This window comes from Boleophthalmus pectinirostris, unplaced genomic scaffold (assembly GCF_026225935.1).
Source record: "Boleophthalmus pectinirostris isolate CB_2022bp ecotype Guang Dong unplaced genomic scaffold, ASM2622593v1 HiC_scaffold_19, whole genome shotgun sequence".
Classification (NCBI taxonomy): Eukaryota; Metazoa; Chordata; class Actinopteri; order Gobiiformes; family Gobiidae; genus Boleophthalmus; species Boleophthalmus pectinirostris.
The window spans coordinates 6,359,312-6,379,664 of NW_026571140.1; the positions used below are offsets into that span (position 1 = coordinate 6,359,312).

A 20,353-nucleotide genomic window follows, 5' to 3' on the forward strand; every position below is an offset into this window, starting at 1 on the left:
AGTGTAACCGCAGTCTTAAAACAAAACTAAATCACCAGTGTCCCAAAATAAAGTTACATAAACCTACAAACACAATCGAGTAACAAAAAGTAAAAAAACAAAATAGAAAACAAAACAGAACTAAATTAAACTAGTGTCTCGCACACAAAGTCAGACACATACTGGTACAAACAAAGTGACACAAAAGAGACAGAAAAACACACAAAATGGCATATGAGCCACAAAGGCCAGCAGCCCCGAACAGGTGACCTTATATCAGTGTAATCCCTCAGTGGTTCACGTAGTAGTCTATGTGCTCTTATACTTGTTCTGATACAGCTCAAAATCATTCTAAAGCTATTCAGGAAAGCCTCATTTCTGTCCTATGAATGGGACTTAATACCAGCTCAAATGAGTACTAGTTTTAGTATCAGTTAGTCTTTGATTTCAATATATTTGACAACCCTATGTACCCCTAAGTAACTTGTGTAGTTTGTTTCCATGGAGATGTAAACTTGTACATCTCTAGACAAGCAAGAGACACCACAAGGCCAGTGTAGAAGAAAATATGTTCTATTTTTAGCTATATAGTTATATAAATGCAGGAGATAAATGAAATACTTAAGTGGTACAAACCAGAACAATGACATCCCCATGGAGACGAGCACAAAGTTTAGACTATGCACCTTTAAATAGGTGGAGGGTCCATCAAATGCTTTTCTTCATGGAGGTGTTATTGCTTTGTCTGGAATGTTTCACAGTATGGTAATAAACTTTTCTATCATCATGGAGACCAAAGCAGGTCAAGATCTGTGGAGAGGCAACCCCACTCACAGTCAGAATAAATGGACATTAACTTACACTGGAATATTTTGGCCCCTCTTTCTCTACTTGCTGCAGTGAGCCTCATCATTTTGGTCTTAAAATGTTTATATTAACCTGCGCTATTTTATCAGATAAAGGCTGGTTCCAAATACACTTCTGTAGCCGCTGGCATTGTGAGCTTCATTTGACTGGAGCCGAACGCGGTGGGAGACGTCACTCTCACTTAGTCCACTTTTTTATACAGTCTGTGGTCAAAATGTCTGTTTTTCTAGGTATTTTTGAGCTATAAAACCACTGTATTTGATTAAATGTAAGGTTGAAATGTTTAATGTCATACTGTGGAACGTTTCAGACAGAGCAATGACAGAAGCACGTGATGAATAGCCAGGCTGGCGCCACCTAGTGCCTCAGCTCAATTACATTTTTTCCCAGCGACTAGGTCAGGAATCAAAATACAATAGACGGTTCGCAAAAACCCCAGAAGTGCGAGTCTGGGCACCAGTCAATCAGCGAAGAGCCGTATATTCTGTGTTGTCAACGATTCCCGAGATCGAGGATTTAAAGAGAATGTTCGGTGAATTTTATCAAAGGGAAAGACGTTATTGCCCTTCTTCCTACGGGATTTGGGAAAAGCTTAATAGACCAGTTAGCCCTGTTAGCGGCGCATTACATACGTCACGACCAAATAGCAAAGATTGGTTAAATAAAAAATGACCCGCCTACTGTCGAGCAAACAAATTCTAATGCTGCGAGATCAGACACTTTCCATCAAGTGAAACCGGCTAATGAATCAGGCTAGGTGATGAACCACCAACCAAAAAAAGTTAAGACAGTGCAGTTTTAAAATCGTTTTAGTTCAGCGCATTAGCCGTTGCCGTGGTGAAGGATATAAGCTGTGTTCGATCTTGCCCACGCTCTTGATGACTTTGTTGAGGCGGTTTTGCAGGTCGAGCAGCAGACTGTACCAGCCCTCGGATAGAGAGGTCACCAGGCCTGAAACACAAAACAACACAACGTTCAGTTACACTCTTTGGTCCACACTGGGGAATTATTGTGCAAGGGCTTTAGGGTTCTTTCTGTCTGATGTATTTTTACTATAATATAAAATGAAAGGGGAAAATTGTCATAAATTGTATCAAATTGGATTCAAACAGCTTCATGATTTGCTGCTAGTCTATAAGAGACGAAAAGTGTTATGTTGATATATATACTGAACATTTGAACATGTGTTTCTCGTGGTTCAGATATTGTACCTGACGATAATGTCAGTATATTTGTTTTCATGGTAATAAGTGAGAAAATTATTATGTTATTTGTTCAAATATTTAAGATGTGTCAGAACACCACAGTTATTAATTTTATATTTTATTTGTGAAAATATTTACCTTAAAGTTATATGACCTTTTACCTTGCCCCAGAAGTAAACAGAATCAGAAAAATAGTAGCCGCAAAAGAGACAAAAAGATGATAGAGAGAAACACAGAAAAAGGTGTAAAGAAAAAGACGTCAAAATAAAAGACATGCTACTTAACTACCACTGGTGATGTACAGGCGAACACCGTAAATAGTTTTCAGTTCAATTTCAATGCATTCATTTAAAGGTATTTATGTAAAGCTAAGCCTTTTTCTGTGTCTGTCCTTATTTTAGTTTTCACGGTGTTTCAATGTGTTGATGGAGTTGAAGATTACTGAGAATAAATATTGACACATGATCATCAGTACAGAGTGTGAAGTCCTTTTCTGCGAAGAAAACCAGGGTAGCTACAGATATAGTTTTTGGCCCATAAGGAAAAAACGAAATGTGTAGGGGGCTACGTGTAGCTTTCTACCACTTTATAACGTTGTTCCCTCATCAAAAACATAGTAAAATGATAAATGGTCACATTTCTATATCGCACTTCTCCACCTTCAAGGTACTCAAAGCACTTTACATCAAGGAACCACTCACCCATTCACACACCCATTTTATTTTATTTTATTTTTTTATTTAATGAGACAGGGACAGCGCACAATTTACATGAGCCTTAACAGAAGAGACGCTTGTACCAGGTTGTAGCACCAGTGCTCATTTCTGTCTGTCGTCCCTGGGCAGGTTCATTGATGATTGTATTTTAATTGACCTTAGCTATCAACTGTTCTTCCTGGAGACCTGTGTAGCATGTTTTGGGTTCGGGGCATTGATACGCACAGACTCTGACAGGGTATCCCCAGGTTTAACTATACCAAATTTAAGACTTTTTAAAGACCTTTTTAAGACCACTTAAATTAAAATTAAGACCAACATTGCACCCATTATGCAGGTGAAAAACACCAGATCCAGTTCTAATAATGACCAACCAACTACAGTACTATATCTAGAATCTAAAAGCCACTGTGGATTAAACCTACACTTCCCCATGATCCATCCAACGTCTTCCTCCACTCTACTAACTGTTGACTCACTGCCAGAAACCAAAGTATTATTTGCGCATACTCCAAATTAGACGTTCATTCATGTTACGTGTTGTTGTGTTGTTTGTTTTTTCATTAATTAACATTGCACGGCAGCCTGGTTGAGTAAATAAAAAATAGGCTAATGAAATTTAAGACCTTTGTGAAAAAAATAAGACTTGGACCACATCATTTAAGACTTTTTAAGGCCTTAATTTAGGAACATGAAATTTAAGACCTTTTTAAGAATTTTAAGACCCCGTGGCCACCCTGCTCTGAGGGCGAGGTGGGTTAAGTGACTTGCCCAAGAACACAATGACAGCATTCATCTGTGGGAGCTGGAATGGAATCGCACCAGCCAACCTGTGGGCCAGTGGATTTGACTGCTCAGCCGCCCTATGTAACTACATGCACTATGTAACTTTCTGGTTGGAGATTTGTCATCTGCTTGTTTCTATAGAGATATCTTTGCTCTGCTTAGAAAGTTCCACAGTATGATATTAAACAGCTCTACTTTATATTAATTCAATTACAAGTGGTTTTATAGCTCAAGATACCTAGAAAAACAGGCATTCTGACTGTGAGCAGGTTTGCCTCTCCGCAGATCTGACCTGTAACTTGGTCTGGTTTGGTCTCCGTAAAGATAGAAAGGTTTAATGTCATACTGTGAAACATTCCAAGGCAATGCAATAACAATCTAAATCTAATTTGACAGACCCTCCACCAAAAAAGTCAAACAATGCACCTTTAAACTTAAGGGAATTTGATGAAGCTACTCTGTAACATGAATACAAATTAGTACCCTCACTCATATTTAAAAGATCAGACTAGTAAACAGTGACTCCAGAAGGATAAGCCCAGATCTTAGCGGTGTGGCTGCTAGGGTTGGTATCATTAAGACATTGCCGATACGATACATAGGCTACGATACGATATGTTTTTAGATACAGTGCACTTTTCGTTCAAAAGATTCATTATTTTTCAAATCGATTCGACACAGTTCAGTAGAAAAACAAAGGCTAAATCATGACTGTGACACTAAAAGTCTAAGTTTGGGAAGCTATTATAGCTCTTTCACTAAATAATTTAGAAAATAAACAAACAAACAAAAAAAACCTCTTGGCAATATATCAAGATAGCAGGCAACGATATCGATACTGTATCATCAAATTAAACAAAATGATACATAGAAATTTCAATATTTTTGCACACCTCTAGTGACTGCTAAGCTCCAAATGTGAGTGTGATACTGCTCTGAGCTGGGACTGGCTGTGTGGAAACCTGCCATATTTGGAGGATTTCAATAATTCAGCAGCACTCCAAACTGTTTTACCCACATTAGACTCTGGAGGGGGCTGCCCGCGAGGAGGAGGAGGAGGAGGGCGCATTATGAGAAACTGGCTTTTTGTCCAATCTGTCCAAATGAAAAATATTGAGTCAAATTAGGCTGGTTTAAAAAGAAAAAAAATAATTTGTGAAGATGAAATTATGTTTGCGCTCACGGAGCTGTTTTCATTAAATATTAAAACGACATGACCATTCAGCCACATTCACGAGAGCATGTTTTGTACAAGACTTGAGCGTGTTTTACATGATTTTGAACAAAAAAACGCAAGATGGTTTCAAAGTTCAATGTCAAAAAATGAAAAACACATCTACTGCATTTGGAATGTAATGCATTTTTACATTCAAGCACATTTTTAATCATATTGGAACGTTCCAGATTATGGTACTTATTTAGTCAGTGAAGCCTTTACATTTGAAAGCACATTCTTCATAGATTTAATCATGGAGTAAGGACGGCACAAGAACTAAAAGATACACTTGTAATTAATGAGTAAACACACACAGGGGTAAAACGGGGCTACAGTGATCCCTCGTGTTATCACGGGATTACATTCTAATAATAACCCACGATAGGTGAAATCAGCGAAGTAGTCAACTTTATATTTTACAATTATTATATCTGTTTTAAGGCTGTAAAACCCGTCAGCACACACTTTATGCACTCTTCTCATACAGGACACTTACAGCCCTTTTTGCATCCTTCTTAAAACTTATTGCTGCTGTCATCCTCATGTTATTTTCCTTCTTTATGTAACGAACCGAAGATGAATTTATTGTGTAATGGAGCCTACAGCTCAAAGTCCTGCACAGGTCGATTTTTGGAGACCCGCGCAGTACAGCACCGCACCCGCTCAGTACAACACCTCAGTACAACGCCGCAGTACAACGCAACACACGCGTAGTACAGTGCCACACCCACCCGTTAACCCAAGATTAAATCAAACTTTTGCGCTGCCTACGCCATGGACTGAACCAAGACTAAACCAGGACTAAACCAGGACTAAACCAGGACTAAACCAGGACTAAACCAGGACTAAACCAGGACTGATTCCAGTGCTGAAGAGGAGGACTAAACCAGGACTGAACTAGGACTAAAACAGGAGTAAACCAGGACTAAACCAGAACTGAAACAGGAATCAATGTCGGGACAGCTCGGAGGTGACTACAGGAGAAACGACTGACAGAGAGCTCTGCACCTCACGGAGTTAAGGGCGGCAATTGCCCGATCTCTTTGTGGACAAACTGCTCGGCGTTCTCTCTCTTAAGTCCAAGATTAGTCCTGGTTTAGACCTGGTTTGGTCCTGACCCACCCGTGTATAATTACTACCCGCCCGTAATACGCAATACACATTCATACGCTGTAAAAAAAAGAAAAAAAGAAAAGCACGCAAATTTACACAAAAAAAAATAATCCACAAAACAGCGAGACCACGAAAGGTGAACCGTGATATAGCGAGGGACAAGTGTAGATCGGAGCATTGACGTCTTGAATACAGCATAATAAAAGAATCACTCTAAATACAACTTCAAGAAGGTAAATGAGAAGGGAAACAACTACAACATGTTCAAAAGCTCTGAAAAGTTGATTTGGCAGAATAGTTCCACTTAAAGTTCATGTTGATCCTGTCCTCCTCGTGCCTTCCTCTGTTATTTACTTGCAGCACACTCCAGCAGCATCCATCACGTAGCCTGTGAGTGCATAAAGACATCTGTGGTGTTGACAGTGTCTCCTGCCTGAGCCCGCACTTTAAATGAGCTCTTTGCCCGGCTCTTCACTGCCATTATTACAGCGCTGTGCTTTAAAGGAGCGTAATGAGGCGAGAAGCATCCACTCCACTCTGTGTTTAGACTTTGTGAAGGCGGAACATTACTTCGCAACAAATGACCTCAAGGAAAGTTCACTGTGGGAGTAATTAGTCCCGGGCATGGCGGACGTGTGGAGATAGGGGGCAGCACAGAGGCACAGTCCAGGCAGCCAAACATGGGTTAACTATTCCTGAGTAAACAAAAGATCGAATCAACGCTACATCATTAACTGCAATTCTGTGCCATGTTTTGGTTTCACTTTGAGCTGATGTGTTGTTCCGCTCACTGACCCTGCAAATCCTATCATAAACAACTGACAGTTTCATTTGGAGATGTGCCGTTGTGCAAAACAAGCAGAAGAGTGTGTGTCCAGACTGGATGCTTAATTAGTGTATGAGCTGAGTTTTGGCACACGTTGCACTGCTGTCCTCTGGAAAATTAATTTAAATATATTCTTTCAATCTTTAGCCCTTAGTAAAAAAAGGTTTGTACTGGGTAAATAGTCATGTTTTTATACAGCACTTTCCCGTCTTCGAGGCGGCTCAAAGCACTTCACATTAAGGAACCACTCACCCATTCACACACACATTCATCCACCAGTGTACGCAGACACTGGGGGCGAGGTAGGTGACTTGCCCAAGGACAACAAGAGTATACATCTGTGGGAGCTGAGATCACACCGTCAACCTCTGGGTCAATAGATCAAACTCAAATACTCTTGCTTATCTTTCTAGAGGATGGCTGTAACACACTAAACTACTTGAGTGAAGTCATATTCCCGCGATCTACCGTAAAAAGATTATTCTCACTAAAATGAAAATGAAAAATAATAATCCTCCTTTAACGGCCATTCCCGATTTTCATTTAGATTCTTTTTACAGTGATAAAATGTTTTTAAATGGTATGTTTAAATGGTAAAATAAATAAATAAATAAATAAAAAATTTAAGTCTTAAGTTAAGTATTTTCATGAGCACAAACAAAACAAAAGAGGTTACATTTATTCAAGTAATAGTCCATCAAATAAAGTTTGTTCTACAAAAGTTATGCAATGCCATTACTTTTTAACACGAAGAGGGCTGTACAATAGATTTTGGTTATCATCTTCTCTTCATGCTCAAGCTCAAAATGATGTTTATGAAAAAGAAATGGTATGTCATGTTGCTTTTCCTTTAACAATACAGTCCTTTCAAAAGAGTCTTGTTTTTCTTTGATTATCCTGCTTTAGGGTCATTCTTTCCATTTTATCATTTATTGGCTATATTTCCTGAAGAATTTTTGCTCTGCCAAATGTGTTATTGTGACAGACTTAGACAGACAAATCTAATACCATAGTGTTAGCAAAGTACTAACATCTCCATGGAAACATGCAAGTGACAGACCCTCTATTTGAAAGTTACACAGTGCAGTTCATGGAGTGGATCCATCCTAAACTCTGATCTGGTTTAAACTTTTAGAAGCGCGTTAGTGGTCGTGTGTGTACGAGTCAAGTGTATTCGTAAGAGTCAAGTGTATGCATACTGATCATGTCTGTGTGCATGGGTCACGTGTTTGCACATGGGTCATACTGTGTGTGTACGGGTCATGTGTGTGTGTACGGGTCATGTGTGTGTGTACGGGTCATGTGTGTGTGTGTGTGTGTGTGTGTGTGTGTACGGGTCATGTGTGTGCGTACGGGTCGTGTGTGCGTACGGGTCGTGTGTGTGCGTACGGGTCATGTGTGTGTACGGGTCGTGTGTGCGTACGTGTGTCATGTGTGTGGGACATGTGTGCGCGTACGGATCGTGTGTGTGCGTGTACGGATCGTGTGTGTCATGTGTGCGCGTACAGGTCATGTGTGTGCATAAGGGTCGTGTTTGTGTGTACGGGTCATGTGCGTGTACGGGTCATGTGTGCATGCGGGTCATGTGTTCACGTACTGGTCATGTGTGCACGTACGGGTCATGTGTGAATGCGTACGGGTCATGTGGTGCATAGATCGTGTGTGGGCATACGCGTGTGGTGCATGTGTGCGCGTACGGGTCTGTGTGTGCGTACGTATGTGTGTCATGCGTGTGTATGTGTGCATGCGTGTGTGCGTATGGATCATGTGCGCATGTATGGTTCTTGCGTGCGTGTACGGGTCCTGTGTGCGTGTATGCTGTCTGTGCGTGTGTATGCGTATGTGCTGGTGCGTGTGTACTGTGTGCGTACCGTCATGTGTGTGCGTACCGATCATGCCGTTGACCGTCCCGAAGAGCACGGAGCCCTGTGTGGGGGTGGAGCTCTCGCCCAGGTTCTGCAGCACCAGAGAACCGTGACAGAACACGTTGACAAACTCCCCCAAGTGGAACACCCCCACCTCCTGCAGGTGCTGCCTCTCCTCATCTGTGGTGGCCGCGCTGGAAACAAGCACAGGGACAAGACATGATTAGGAGACAGGGAGAGATGGGGAAGAGAGGAGAGGGGAGGGAGAGGGGTGGAGTGGAAAAAGAAGAGGGAAAGGAGAGAGGGAGGAGAGAGAGGGAAGAGAGAGCAGAGTAGAGAGACAGAGGAGGAGATTGAGAGATGAGAGGGGAGAGACAAGAGAGAGAAGAGAGGGAAAGGAGAGGGGAGAAGGCGGGAAAAGAGCGTGAGAAAGTGCAGAAGAGATGGATAGAGAAAGAGAGAAGATAGGAGGGGATAGAGAGAGAGGAGAAAAATGAGCAAAAGGAGAGAGTATAGGAGAGAGAGAGAGGGAGCAGACAGCCAGAGCATGTTGACTCGTTTTCACAGAGCATGTTTACAGCACGCTGCAAAAACAAGCACTGAGTCACAGGCCAAACACACACATTTGTCAGAGAACTTTAGTTTAAATTCTACTCTTTTTCTCTGCTGGGCTTTGACATTTGCATTTAGCCCAAACCAATAATTCAAGGTGGGTGATGTATCGTCTACAAGATAGTGTCAAACGCTGTTGTTTTGAAGGATCAGGCAGAGGGAGAGGAGACAGCAGGGACATGTTTACAGCGACAAGCAAAAACAAGCACTGAGTCACAGGCTAAAATATGAAGGAATTTCTTTTAAAAGTTAAGTGCATATGAAATGAAAACTTTTATTTTTACCGTTTAAAATATTAAATTCCTCCCAAATTAATTACTGTATTTTCCAGACTACAAGTTGCACCAGCCAAAAAAATGTGCAATGAAGAAGAAAAAAACAACATATATAAGTCGCACTTTTTGGGGAAATGAATTTGTAAAATCAGAGACCAGGAACCGACAATTCATCTTGAAAGACAAGTTATAGTAACAATAGAATAGAGAACAACAGAACAGTAACAATAGAACTGAGAACAACAGGCTGAATAGGCGTTAATATGTTAACGTAACATATTGACAGTTATTCAGCTAATTATAAACAACAGAACATAAGTTTACCAAACACCATTCACTCCAAATCACTAAATCCATTGAATTCTTCATTCTCGGGGTCACCTCTGCACAACCTCCAGAGATAAACCATAGGTCCATGATGTAAATGGAGTGTCGCTTTCTCTTCTGCGTTGCTGTTGTCAGACTCAGCATCAGTTCCAGTTAAAATTATTCCAGTCTTTCTGAATCCCGACAGGATGATTTCAGTTGTCATTGAAGTTCAGGCTTAGTCGATTTGTCCAGTGACTTCCAGGAAAGCCCTGGTTTTACGGTAACCAGGCGGGTTGTGTTCTCAATCCCTGCTTCCCACCAGTCCCTCACAAGTTTCTCACTCACTCCAAACTTTCTTTCTGCTGCTCGATTACCGTTTTCGGCTGAATATTTCACTACTTGCAGCAGGACAGCAGCTCTTTCTGCAGGAGGCATGCGCAGTAGAGTGCGAAGTGACGGTGGTACACGAGTAATAGTAGTACTAGATACTGACACACAAGCCTAGAGTGCCCTCTTGCGGATGTCAGTCTGAAAATTTTAATATCTAAGTTGCATCAGAGTATAAGTCAGAGGACCACCCGAAGCATGAAAAAAAGTGTGACTTATAGTCCGAAAAATACGGTACGCCATTTTCTGATCTATGTTATAATGTTCTTCACCACAAACTGACCTGGAGTTGTGTTTTGTCTTCTTCACATGCCAGGATATCTCCAGGTTTGACTACACAGTACACAAAATAATGCTTAAAAGGTGCATTGTGTAACTTTTCTCCAAGGAGATGTTGTTGCTTTGTCTGGAATGTTTCACAGTTTGACATTAAACCTTTCCATCTTCAGGGAGACCAAACCAGACCAAGTTACAGGTCAGATCTGTGGAGAGCCAACCCCGCTCACAGTCAGAATGCCTGTTTTTCTAAGGTATTTTTGAGCTATAAAACCACTTCTAATTGAATAAATGTTAAGTAGATCAGTTTAATGTCATACTGCGGAACATTCTAAGCAGAGCAATGACATATCCAGAGAAACAAGCAGGTGACGGACCCCCAACCGAAAAGTGACGCAGTGCACATTTGAGCCGAAAATGTTTTGAAAGTTTAAAGATGAGCCGCCGCCGATAAATGATTCATGTGTTGTGTATGAACCGTGTGCCTGCTCAGGATTAAAAAGTGAGGAAATGAGACATCAGACACTAAAGTGATGGGACGACTCCAGAAGACGCATCACAGCGACGGCCCCTGCATCCATAAGCTCTGAGCGCAGAAGGGACCGCTTTGGAATTTAAGAGGAGTGCCAAACGTTTCTTTGTCTTTCCCCACACGTTTTAAGCTACCTTGAGAGCTGCCTGGCATATTTAAATGGACCTACTTAACTAAGGTTGTCAGAAGTATTGAAAATCAGATGCTAATCGATGCCAAGACTACAGTAGTTTTGAAACTAAATAGAACAGGTATCAATCCTAAAAAAGTCACATTCACAATATACTCCATAATGTGAGTAAAATAAAAACATGTCTAATCCTCAGTATCGAAATAAGAGTATAAAATAGATTTTAAAGTGTAGAGTATTATGACAAAACTAGAGCCAAAATGGAAAATGAAAAATGAAGATCTAGGTCACCATACTGTTCATGGCAAAGTACAAAGTAATCAATAGGAAAAAATGCAGAGAGTATGACATCTAGAGCTGCAACGATTCAGTTCGTAGATGTATTTTCTTGGTTGACATTGTTGATTATGTCGATGGCTGTACGGGCGCACTACAGACTGTTAACACTGTCAGCTGTTCTTTAAACACCCATTGCTCTGACCATGTGGGGCTGACCATAATTTTCCGCCTGTGTATTAGAGCCTTAAGCGATATTTTATGTCCTTGTGTTGAACCCTATAACTGTCTTGCACGACACAGTAACATAATCAGTAGGGATGTAATGATATCCAAATCTCACGCTGTACATCTCACGGTACGATATTTATTGCAATATTTTGTGGAGGCTAACAAAATTGTGAATATTCTACTTTTTTTTTTTAAGTAGAATATTTAATTCAAGGAAGTAAGATTTGAAACTGCTTAGAACTGTTATTTCTTCATGTAGTTTGCACCAAAATAGAGCAAAAGATCATGATCTATGTTGTTCCCTCTGGGTTTTTTTTTAGCTATTGCTGCACCATAACAATGAATTTAAGCAAAAAAACTTGTGATTCGATATATTGTTATGGCCCATGATATTATTGTGAGACTCTTGACGATACGATATCATGATGTTTTGGTTATTGTTACAGCCCTAATAATCAGCAATGTTTCTATAAGATAAAATACACTTTTTATCAATCTAACTAATCAAAACAACAACCTTTATAGAAAATTAGGATCGAAAATTAGTCGTTAGGTGGTGTGTAATGATATCCAAGTCTCGCAATACGATATCGTCACAGTATGAACCTCACGGTACGATATTTATTGTGATATCGTGGGAAAGCTCCCGATATGGTGGGGAGGCTCACGATTAGAGATGTAACAATATCCAAATCTCTCGGTACGATATTTTCACGATATACATCTCACGGTACGATATTACGATATTTTGTGGAGGCGAACAAAGCTGTTAATATGTTACTTTTTCCTCTTAAATGTCTAGAAAAGACTTAATCCAAAGAACTAAAAACTTAAAAGCGCTTAGAACTGTTATTTCTTCTTGTAGTCTACGCTGAAATGGAGCAAAGGATCATGGTCTATGTAGTTCTCTGTCTTTTTTTTTTAAGTATTGCTGCACTATAACTCTTGAAATAAGCAAAGAGGCGTCGATATATTGTGAGGGTCCATGATGTTATTGTAAGAACTTTGACGATACAATATCACGTACTGTATTTCGGTTATTTTTTACCCTAGTATCCCTAGTCATTAGATTAATTGATAAGAAAATAATTGCTAGTTGCAGCCCTAATGACATGATCACAATCTAGAATCTGAAAACCATCAATACTGTAAAACTGATCATACTACAGGGCTGGCTACAAAGTGATATGTGGCTTAATATTGTGTATTTTCAGAAATCTCACTGTAAGCTTAGATGGAAAATGAGTCATGTCGTAAAAAGACCATGATTCTTTGCTCCATTTCATGCAGCTAACACTTTAAAATCCCCCATGAGCCTTTAGTGCAATCATACTTGTCGTATTTCAAAGAGGAAAGGCCACGCATTAAAGACTAAACGTTATTCTCTCTCTCTCCGTCTGTGCGTGTCTCTGTCTCTTTGTCTCTCTCTCCCTCCTCCAGCCAAACAGAGGCTTCTGGAGCTGATAATAATGCGATTTCTGGAGTCATAACATTATTAAAGTGACATGTAAACAGCAAAATAATCAGATTTCTCCATAATCCTGGTCTCTCTCTGATTACTCATATCAGATTTTGTGGTTTGCATGTTATTTAATGAGCCCTTATTACACAAAATTGACAGTTGTGAGCTTTAAGTCATGTTATAATACTGTAACCTCCTCAAAAACAGACCTGGAGTTGTGTTTCGTTTCATCCACACAAGTTTGAGTAAATCCTTTATTATTAGTCTGTCTATATCTCCAAAGCTCAAAATGCTCTGTTCCACCTTGTGATGTAATGAAGTGGTAGTTTTTAATTTAACAGCTACTTTTTACTTTTTGTTCAGTAGAGGTTGGCAATTCCAGATTTTAAGTCATCCAAATGATTCTAGTGAAGGGGTAATGGAGTTAAAAACACAGTGGAGTGCAATCTGTATTATTACTGTATTTTCTGCACTATAGGGCGCTCTGGATTATAAGATGCACGTCATTGAATGGTTTATTTTCAAACTTTCACAACACTTTTCACAAATAAACCACACCGGACTTTAAACGAAGCACGACAGTTAGATGGTTCAGTTGGACTTTGGCGCGTTCACGGTGACTCTCGGCTTCGTTCAGTTGTGGCGTGTAGGGAGGGCGTTGTCTGGGACTCAGTTGTTCAGTTGTGTCTAGAAGTGGCAGATTGGACTCGCTGTTTCGGTTCGTTCCTCTGTTCCGTTCCTCGTTGGCGTGGAGTGATGAGTGTGGCTGTGGGTATTTTTCGCTGTGCGGTCGCTGTCTGCTCCGTGCGTGTTTGTGTGTTCTGCGGTTGGTGTGGCTTTGTAGTTTACTGAAGTCGTGCTGGGACACCCGAGTGGATTCGTGTATAGGGCGCTCTTGAGTGTGGGGTGCGCAGTTGTTTTTTGATGGGGTAGGAGGCTTAAGAGCGCGCCCAGTGGCCCGGAAAATACAGTACATGACATCACACGGTGGAATGGAGTGTCCCTTTAGTGCATCTGTGCATATGACATTTTCATGTTTTCAAGGTGGAACAGAGCATTTCGAGCTTTGGAGGTGTAGACAGAATAATAAACAAAACACAACTTCAGATGTTTTTGCTGAGGTAACCGCATTATAAAAGGTCTTAAATCTCATAATAGTCAATTCTGTATAATATTGGATCTTTAAATAATCTTACAGGTCAGGAATTCAAATTATAATCAGATTTTGGTGTGCATATGAACATAACCAGTGTTACTGTTTGAGTGAAGCAGCAGAACTGAAGCAACCATTTTAATGTGTCATTGTGCTGGATTTTCTTACAGTCAGTTTGGTTTAAGACAAGCACATGATGGATGCCCCCTCATAAAAGTTACATAATGCACCTTTAAGGACTGTATTTGGGCCTTTGTAGGTCTTGAAATATTACACAAAATTGTATAAAAACTGAAATGACTCACAATTAGCAAATTGCGAATGGTGTAATTAGCTGTAAAAGTCCTTTGCATACAACCAATTAGCCGTGGGCTGCAATAATGGACGAACCTGCTCACCCTGTAGTTTAGACTCCGCAGAGTTTCAAACACATTGGATTTCTGTGCTTGTTTAGTTAGTAATAATGTTCCCGTATGAGTGGTGGAGAAGTGGAACAGCTTTGTATGGAAGATCTTTTGTATCATCAGATTTAAAATTTTAAATGGCATTGAATTTAGTTTTTAAATTTTTATGTGTGATTATTTTCATTCTGAATTTTTGTTGATGATTTTTTTAAAACTATGCATTTCCAATGTGTCTACAACCCTAAAAAAAAATAATAATAAAATGTCACCCATAGTGTTCAGCTCCACTCAAATGAAACTCGTGATCCTAGCGGCTACAGGGGTGAATTTGGAACCAGACTCAGTATTATGAATAGGATTTTTTTAATTGACAAACTAGTTTAACAAAACCAGGTTCATGTAGAGCGGGTTAATGGGAAATTTTAAGTACAAAATAATGAGGCTCACAGCAGCAGCTACAGAGAGAGGGGCCACAATATTTTAAAGTAAGTCACTGGGACCTAGGGTCAGAAGGAGCCGGAAGAGGCATCATGAGAACATCTTATTTGGAATGTGGTGGCTAGTGCATTAGTTATGTTAATTTATATATACAGTCTATGGTCACAAGCAATCGATCCTAAGTGAGTCGATTTAACTTTTTAACATGTAGGAAACCCATCTGATTGGTCAGAATTAGCCTCATGAAAAGCCTCCTCCATTTGATTGACACAGAATAACACAGTGGAGAATTTCCTGTATTAGCACATCACAAGGAGAAAGTGTGGTTTCTGTTTGAGAGAACAACTAGAGCCTAAATAAGCAAAGTTTGTGTGTTAAACATGTATGAATGAAATTAAACACATTATAATAACATAGATCAGAAAACAGAGTAATACGAGCCCTTGAATACTTTTAAACATCTCCTTTCTGCTGTTTTCTGTTGTCTCATATCAGTCTTTATTATCTCAATAAAATGATTAGTCAACTATAACAAAATTGATTGATTCATCTATTTTTTCTTTTTTTTTTATTCTCCATGGAGATGTGAAATCTTTGTTAGTATTGTTGTAAACCTTTCCATCTTCACGGAGACCAAACCAGACCAAATTACAGGTCAGATCTGTGGAGTGGCAACATTGTTCACAGGCAGAATGCCTGTTTTTCTAGGTATTTTTGAGCAACAAAACCACCTGTTTAATGTCATACTGTGGAGAGCAATGACATTTCCATCGAAACAAGCAGGTGACGGACCCACTACAGGAAAGTTACAGAGGGCACCTTCAACATTATCTCTATATGTGCAACACTTTGGAAACGGTAAATGTCAATAGTCCTACAGTCAAACATATATGTACTGTGATTGCCTGAAAAACTGCAATTCAGTAAGGGAAAAAATGGACAACTGCGTCAGTACAGAGTGTGTTGTTAGTGGAACAGCCTTGAGTGGGACAATAGCGATCGATGAGGCCGGAGAAAACACAGGGGACGATGCGGCGAAAGGTCATGGTGTGATAGAGAGCTCATGATAAAAAGAGGAGCAGAGCGAAGAGACGTGGAGGTAAAGGTCGTCAGCAAAGCGCTCCGGCCTGACGTATGGCTCTCATAATGGAGGGAGGCGTTCTCACAACACTCCTCGGCCCACGCCACATCTGTCTTCTCCGGCTCACTGTGCACTTGTCATACAGGCGATGACTTAAGAGCGCCTGGATCACTGGAGCTGCTCACTGCAAATAAAGACTTGTACAGACACTTGGCAGAGTCTTATATTCTTAAGCTGCACTATGTAACTTTTTGGTTGTGTATCCTGTTGCATGTTTGTTTCTATGGATATGTCATTGCTCTACCTGGAATGTTCAGCAGTATGACATTTAACAACTCTACCTTACATTTATTCAATTACAGGCAGTTTTAAAGCTAAGAAATACCTAGAAAAACTCTCCACAGATCAGTCCTGTAACTTGGTCTGGTTTGGTCTCCATGAAGATAGAAAGGTTTAATACCATACTGTGAAACATTCCAGACAAAGCAATAACATATCCATGGAGAAAAGATGCAACTTTACAGAAGACTTGATATGCTTTATGCTATATAGTTATAATGCCTGTGGATTAGAGCATTATGTTTGGGCTTGGGTCGAACTCGGACACATCAGCGTGTCAGCTGTTTCCTGCTCTGCAAGAAAGATCAGAGCTCTGCACTTGTAGTTAAGACGCAGGTCAAAACTGTTTTATTATTATTTGTGAAATGTGGTGCAAAATGTCAGATACATGATTTGTAAAGCATAAAAGATTGGTGATAAAATACACAGGAAGTAGAGTCACTACTGTGAATCTGCAGTTTCACCTCAATCCGAGTGCTGTGCGGATGTAAACAGACACACGTGAACTACTCTCGCCTTTTACTTTTAAATAACGCCTCAAATTGGATTAATAGCACAGAGGACCAGTTTTATGTATAATGTGGATGAGATAGTGCACTTTAAATTTACCACTTTATGAGAGTGTGTAAAATCCCTCAGTCATCCATGGTAGAATCCATGGCAAAAGGAGAAGTTCAATTTGTCGACTGGACAAAAGTTTATTTGGTCGAATACATTTCACAGCTCATCCAAGCTGCTTCTTCAGTTCTGAAGAAGAACTTATATATTGATCTACAACAACTCAACAACTTAATAAAAGAAACAAGTCCAGCGTGTATCATGAGAATGAACTCTGCACGAAGGTTATTTGTGTTTCCATGAATGTTTCACAACCTATCTCCATGGAAACAAGCCAGTGACACCACCATACAAAATTACACATCAGATGTGTGGAGAAGAGGTTCACTCAAAATAGGAATACATGTTTAGCAAACTAGTTTTAGCAATTAAAACAACTGCAATTTAATTAATGGAAGATAAAGTTTAATGTCATACTGTGGGACATTCCAATCATAGAAGTAGCACCTCCAGTGAAGCAAGCAGGTGAAGTTACACAGTGCACCTTTAACACATGAACGGTAAATCAGTTGAATAATTAAAATCTATTCTCATACACTTTGTTTGCTCCCACGGTATTAATTTTGTGACTGAAGCTGTTCTCTGAGCGGCAGGATGAGATAGAACCTATTTTGTTTTTAGTGATCATCCTTATGGTTTAAAAACAGCACCACCGTCTGGGATGCTTATGGCTGCTGTATAATGAGGACACAAACACAGGTTATCACTGTCTGAGTCTCCATACGCCGGAAACTCATCAAAGTTCATGAACCTCCAGAATTTGGTGGCTGACTAATTTCACACCGGGGGCATTTTTTTTAGGCATATAAAATTTTAGTCACACAAGATGTTTCCACAGTTAGCACTAGCATTGAAAGTTTTTAACAATCAAAGTTTCCACAAACACCGATTTGGATGCTGGGGAAAAGAAGTCTCAACTGGGGACGGGTGTTTTAATGTTGTGGTGGTTATGAAGCTCAGAGAGGTCTTTTAGATTTATTTCCAACCATAGACTATACATATAAAAATGAACATAGCTGACTTGATAGGCGCCGCGTTCTAAATAAAAAGTGAGCATGGGCGCACTTCCGGCTCCACTGACTTCGGCTCCAGTTCACTTTGTATTGAAAAACTGTCCTCCTCCACCTCCTCTCCGTAACGGCTGCTTTCAGACTCTGCATTTTGGTCTTAAAATGGTCGCTCTGCATGTTCTTGGAGTTTATATTTCACTATGTTGTCCATAAATCGATTCCTAATCTTAATATGGAACTCGGCTCCTAATTTTCCCCATAACTGCAACCTCGGTGAACTTCATTTGACTGGAACCAAGCGCTATGGGTTACTTCACAGACTCCTAGTCAACTTCTTCATACAGTCTACAGTATGCTTCCAACTGGCTTTTGTAGCAGTTGGAAAAACCGTATCGACTTGAACGATTGCCAAATGAAGAGTTTACCGTATTTTCCAGACTATTGAGCACACCTGAATATAAGCCTCATCAACAAAATTTTAACACAATTTTAAAACTGTACATATATGGGCCGCACCTGAATATAAGCCAGAGGTGTCCACGTCTTCAAGAACATTATCAAGTTCAGGCTGTCTGGTTTTATCGCGTCTGAAAGCTTTTGTCGTCTTTTTGCGTTGAGTCACACTGCCGTCACCAAAATCTCACCATAAACTCACTGATGTCAAGCTCACGGGCAGCAGCTCGATTTCCTTCTTCCACAGTGATATCAATCGCCATTAACTTAAAAGCTGCATCATTGGCATTTCTTCGTGTGTTTTCCATGAGGAGGGTGTGTGTATAAAGCGCAAAATAACCGTTCAAAACACAATCAAACTGGCATCTTCCTCGGTGCATCACCCCCGTCTCTTCCCGTGCTCTACGCCGCATAACTCCTGCAAGACCCGAAGTCCTGTTGGGGGTGGGGCGAGTTCTATCAATCAGATATGAGTGGATGACCACCTACTGAAGTTTGAGATGTTTCTTCTCGTCATTTACACATACGGGTAAGACCTCACTAATGTTCATTTAGCATCGTAACTTATTTTAGCACATGGTGATAAACTATTTGAGTGCACTGACAATATCACTAGCTAGTGTAGCTAGTGATATTAACCATAGATCCATGTGTAACTGCACAGACAGCAGCGTTTTCTGCACTCAGGCTGTGTGTATCCGCTGTGTTACCAAACCATAGAGCGTATATATGAATGGAAAATGTGCCAAACAAAGAATCCGTCCATATATTAGCTGAATCGTTTTATTACCTGCAGGGTTCAAAAATGTGAGAAAAAAGTAGCGGCTTATAGTCGGGAATTTACTGTAAATAACCTCTGTAGTTTATCATATGGAAGGACATACTGAAGGACTGTGTGTATATCAGAAGAGTACATGAGACATTGTTGATACGGTGTTCTAGTTTGACAGTACATTACCACCAGCATCCAGTTTGCGCCGACATCTGTTATTCTTTCATTAGTTATTCTGTTATTCATAAACATATGGGACTTCAGAAATTTCAGTCTTTGTGATTTCATAATTGCATCCACTCAAATTGCAATTTTGATTTGACTGTGATTAAAGTGTGTATGAAACTAATTTCTACTCTAATACTTCCCTCACCCTCTACCCAGCCCCTCCCCTTGTTCCGGGCCCCTACCCCCGGCCCCTCACCTGTCCTTCTGGCACAAACAGGTTGAAGGCATTCTCTGCTCCCAGGAAGTTGTCGTCGTCCAGGATTTCCACGGCGCTCATCCAGTTGGGGTTGAAGTCGCGTGCAATCTGTGAGCAAACAATAAAGACGCCAGACATTTAGAGAAGCACATTTACTGCATTCACTGTATCTCACAGCCAACTCAACACATGGCTTTCTCCAGTCAGATTTCAATTCCAAATGTTAAGCTCCAAAAATACCCATATTTTGATTTTAATGGCCAAAAACTAGAGGTTGATGGAATGTTGCTGTCAGTTCTCTGGCCAATGCAGATACATATTTTCAAAATTTGGAGCAGCAGATGGTGGCTAAGAGCAGCCGGACTGCATAATGGACCTATTGTAATCATTTTACCCCAATATTATGAGTACTAACATCATCATCGTGTTTATTTTTCCTTATTTTGTGCATCCAAGTCAAAGCTGACTCAACATTGTGTACAATGATCCAAGTTAGGGAAGTTTAAAGCCAAATTAGACTATTACATAGTCTAAGACTCTGGGCTGTACACAAGTGTTATAAAATGCACAATAAAATGCCAAAACACAATAAATGTTC

The 20,353-nt window shown here is 40.2% G+C and overlaps 1 protein-coding gene across 1 annotated transcript in view; it reads right to left on the minus strand.

Annotated features, from left to right (window-relative positions):
* Positions 1-20,353, minus strand: part of ddb1 (damage-specific DNA binding protein 1) — a 131,263-nt gene that overhangs the window by 10,612 nt on the left and 100,298 nt on the right. Inside the window, 4 exon segments of the mRNA XM_055154472.1 lie at positions 1,695-1,797; positions 8,598-8,767; positions 19,756-19,770; positions 19,772-19,863. Of these exon segments, the coding sequence (XP_055010447.1) occupies positions 1,695-1,797; positions 8,598-8,767; positions 19,756-19,770; positions 19,772-19,863 (380 nt within the window).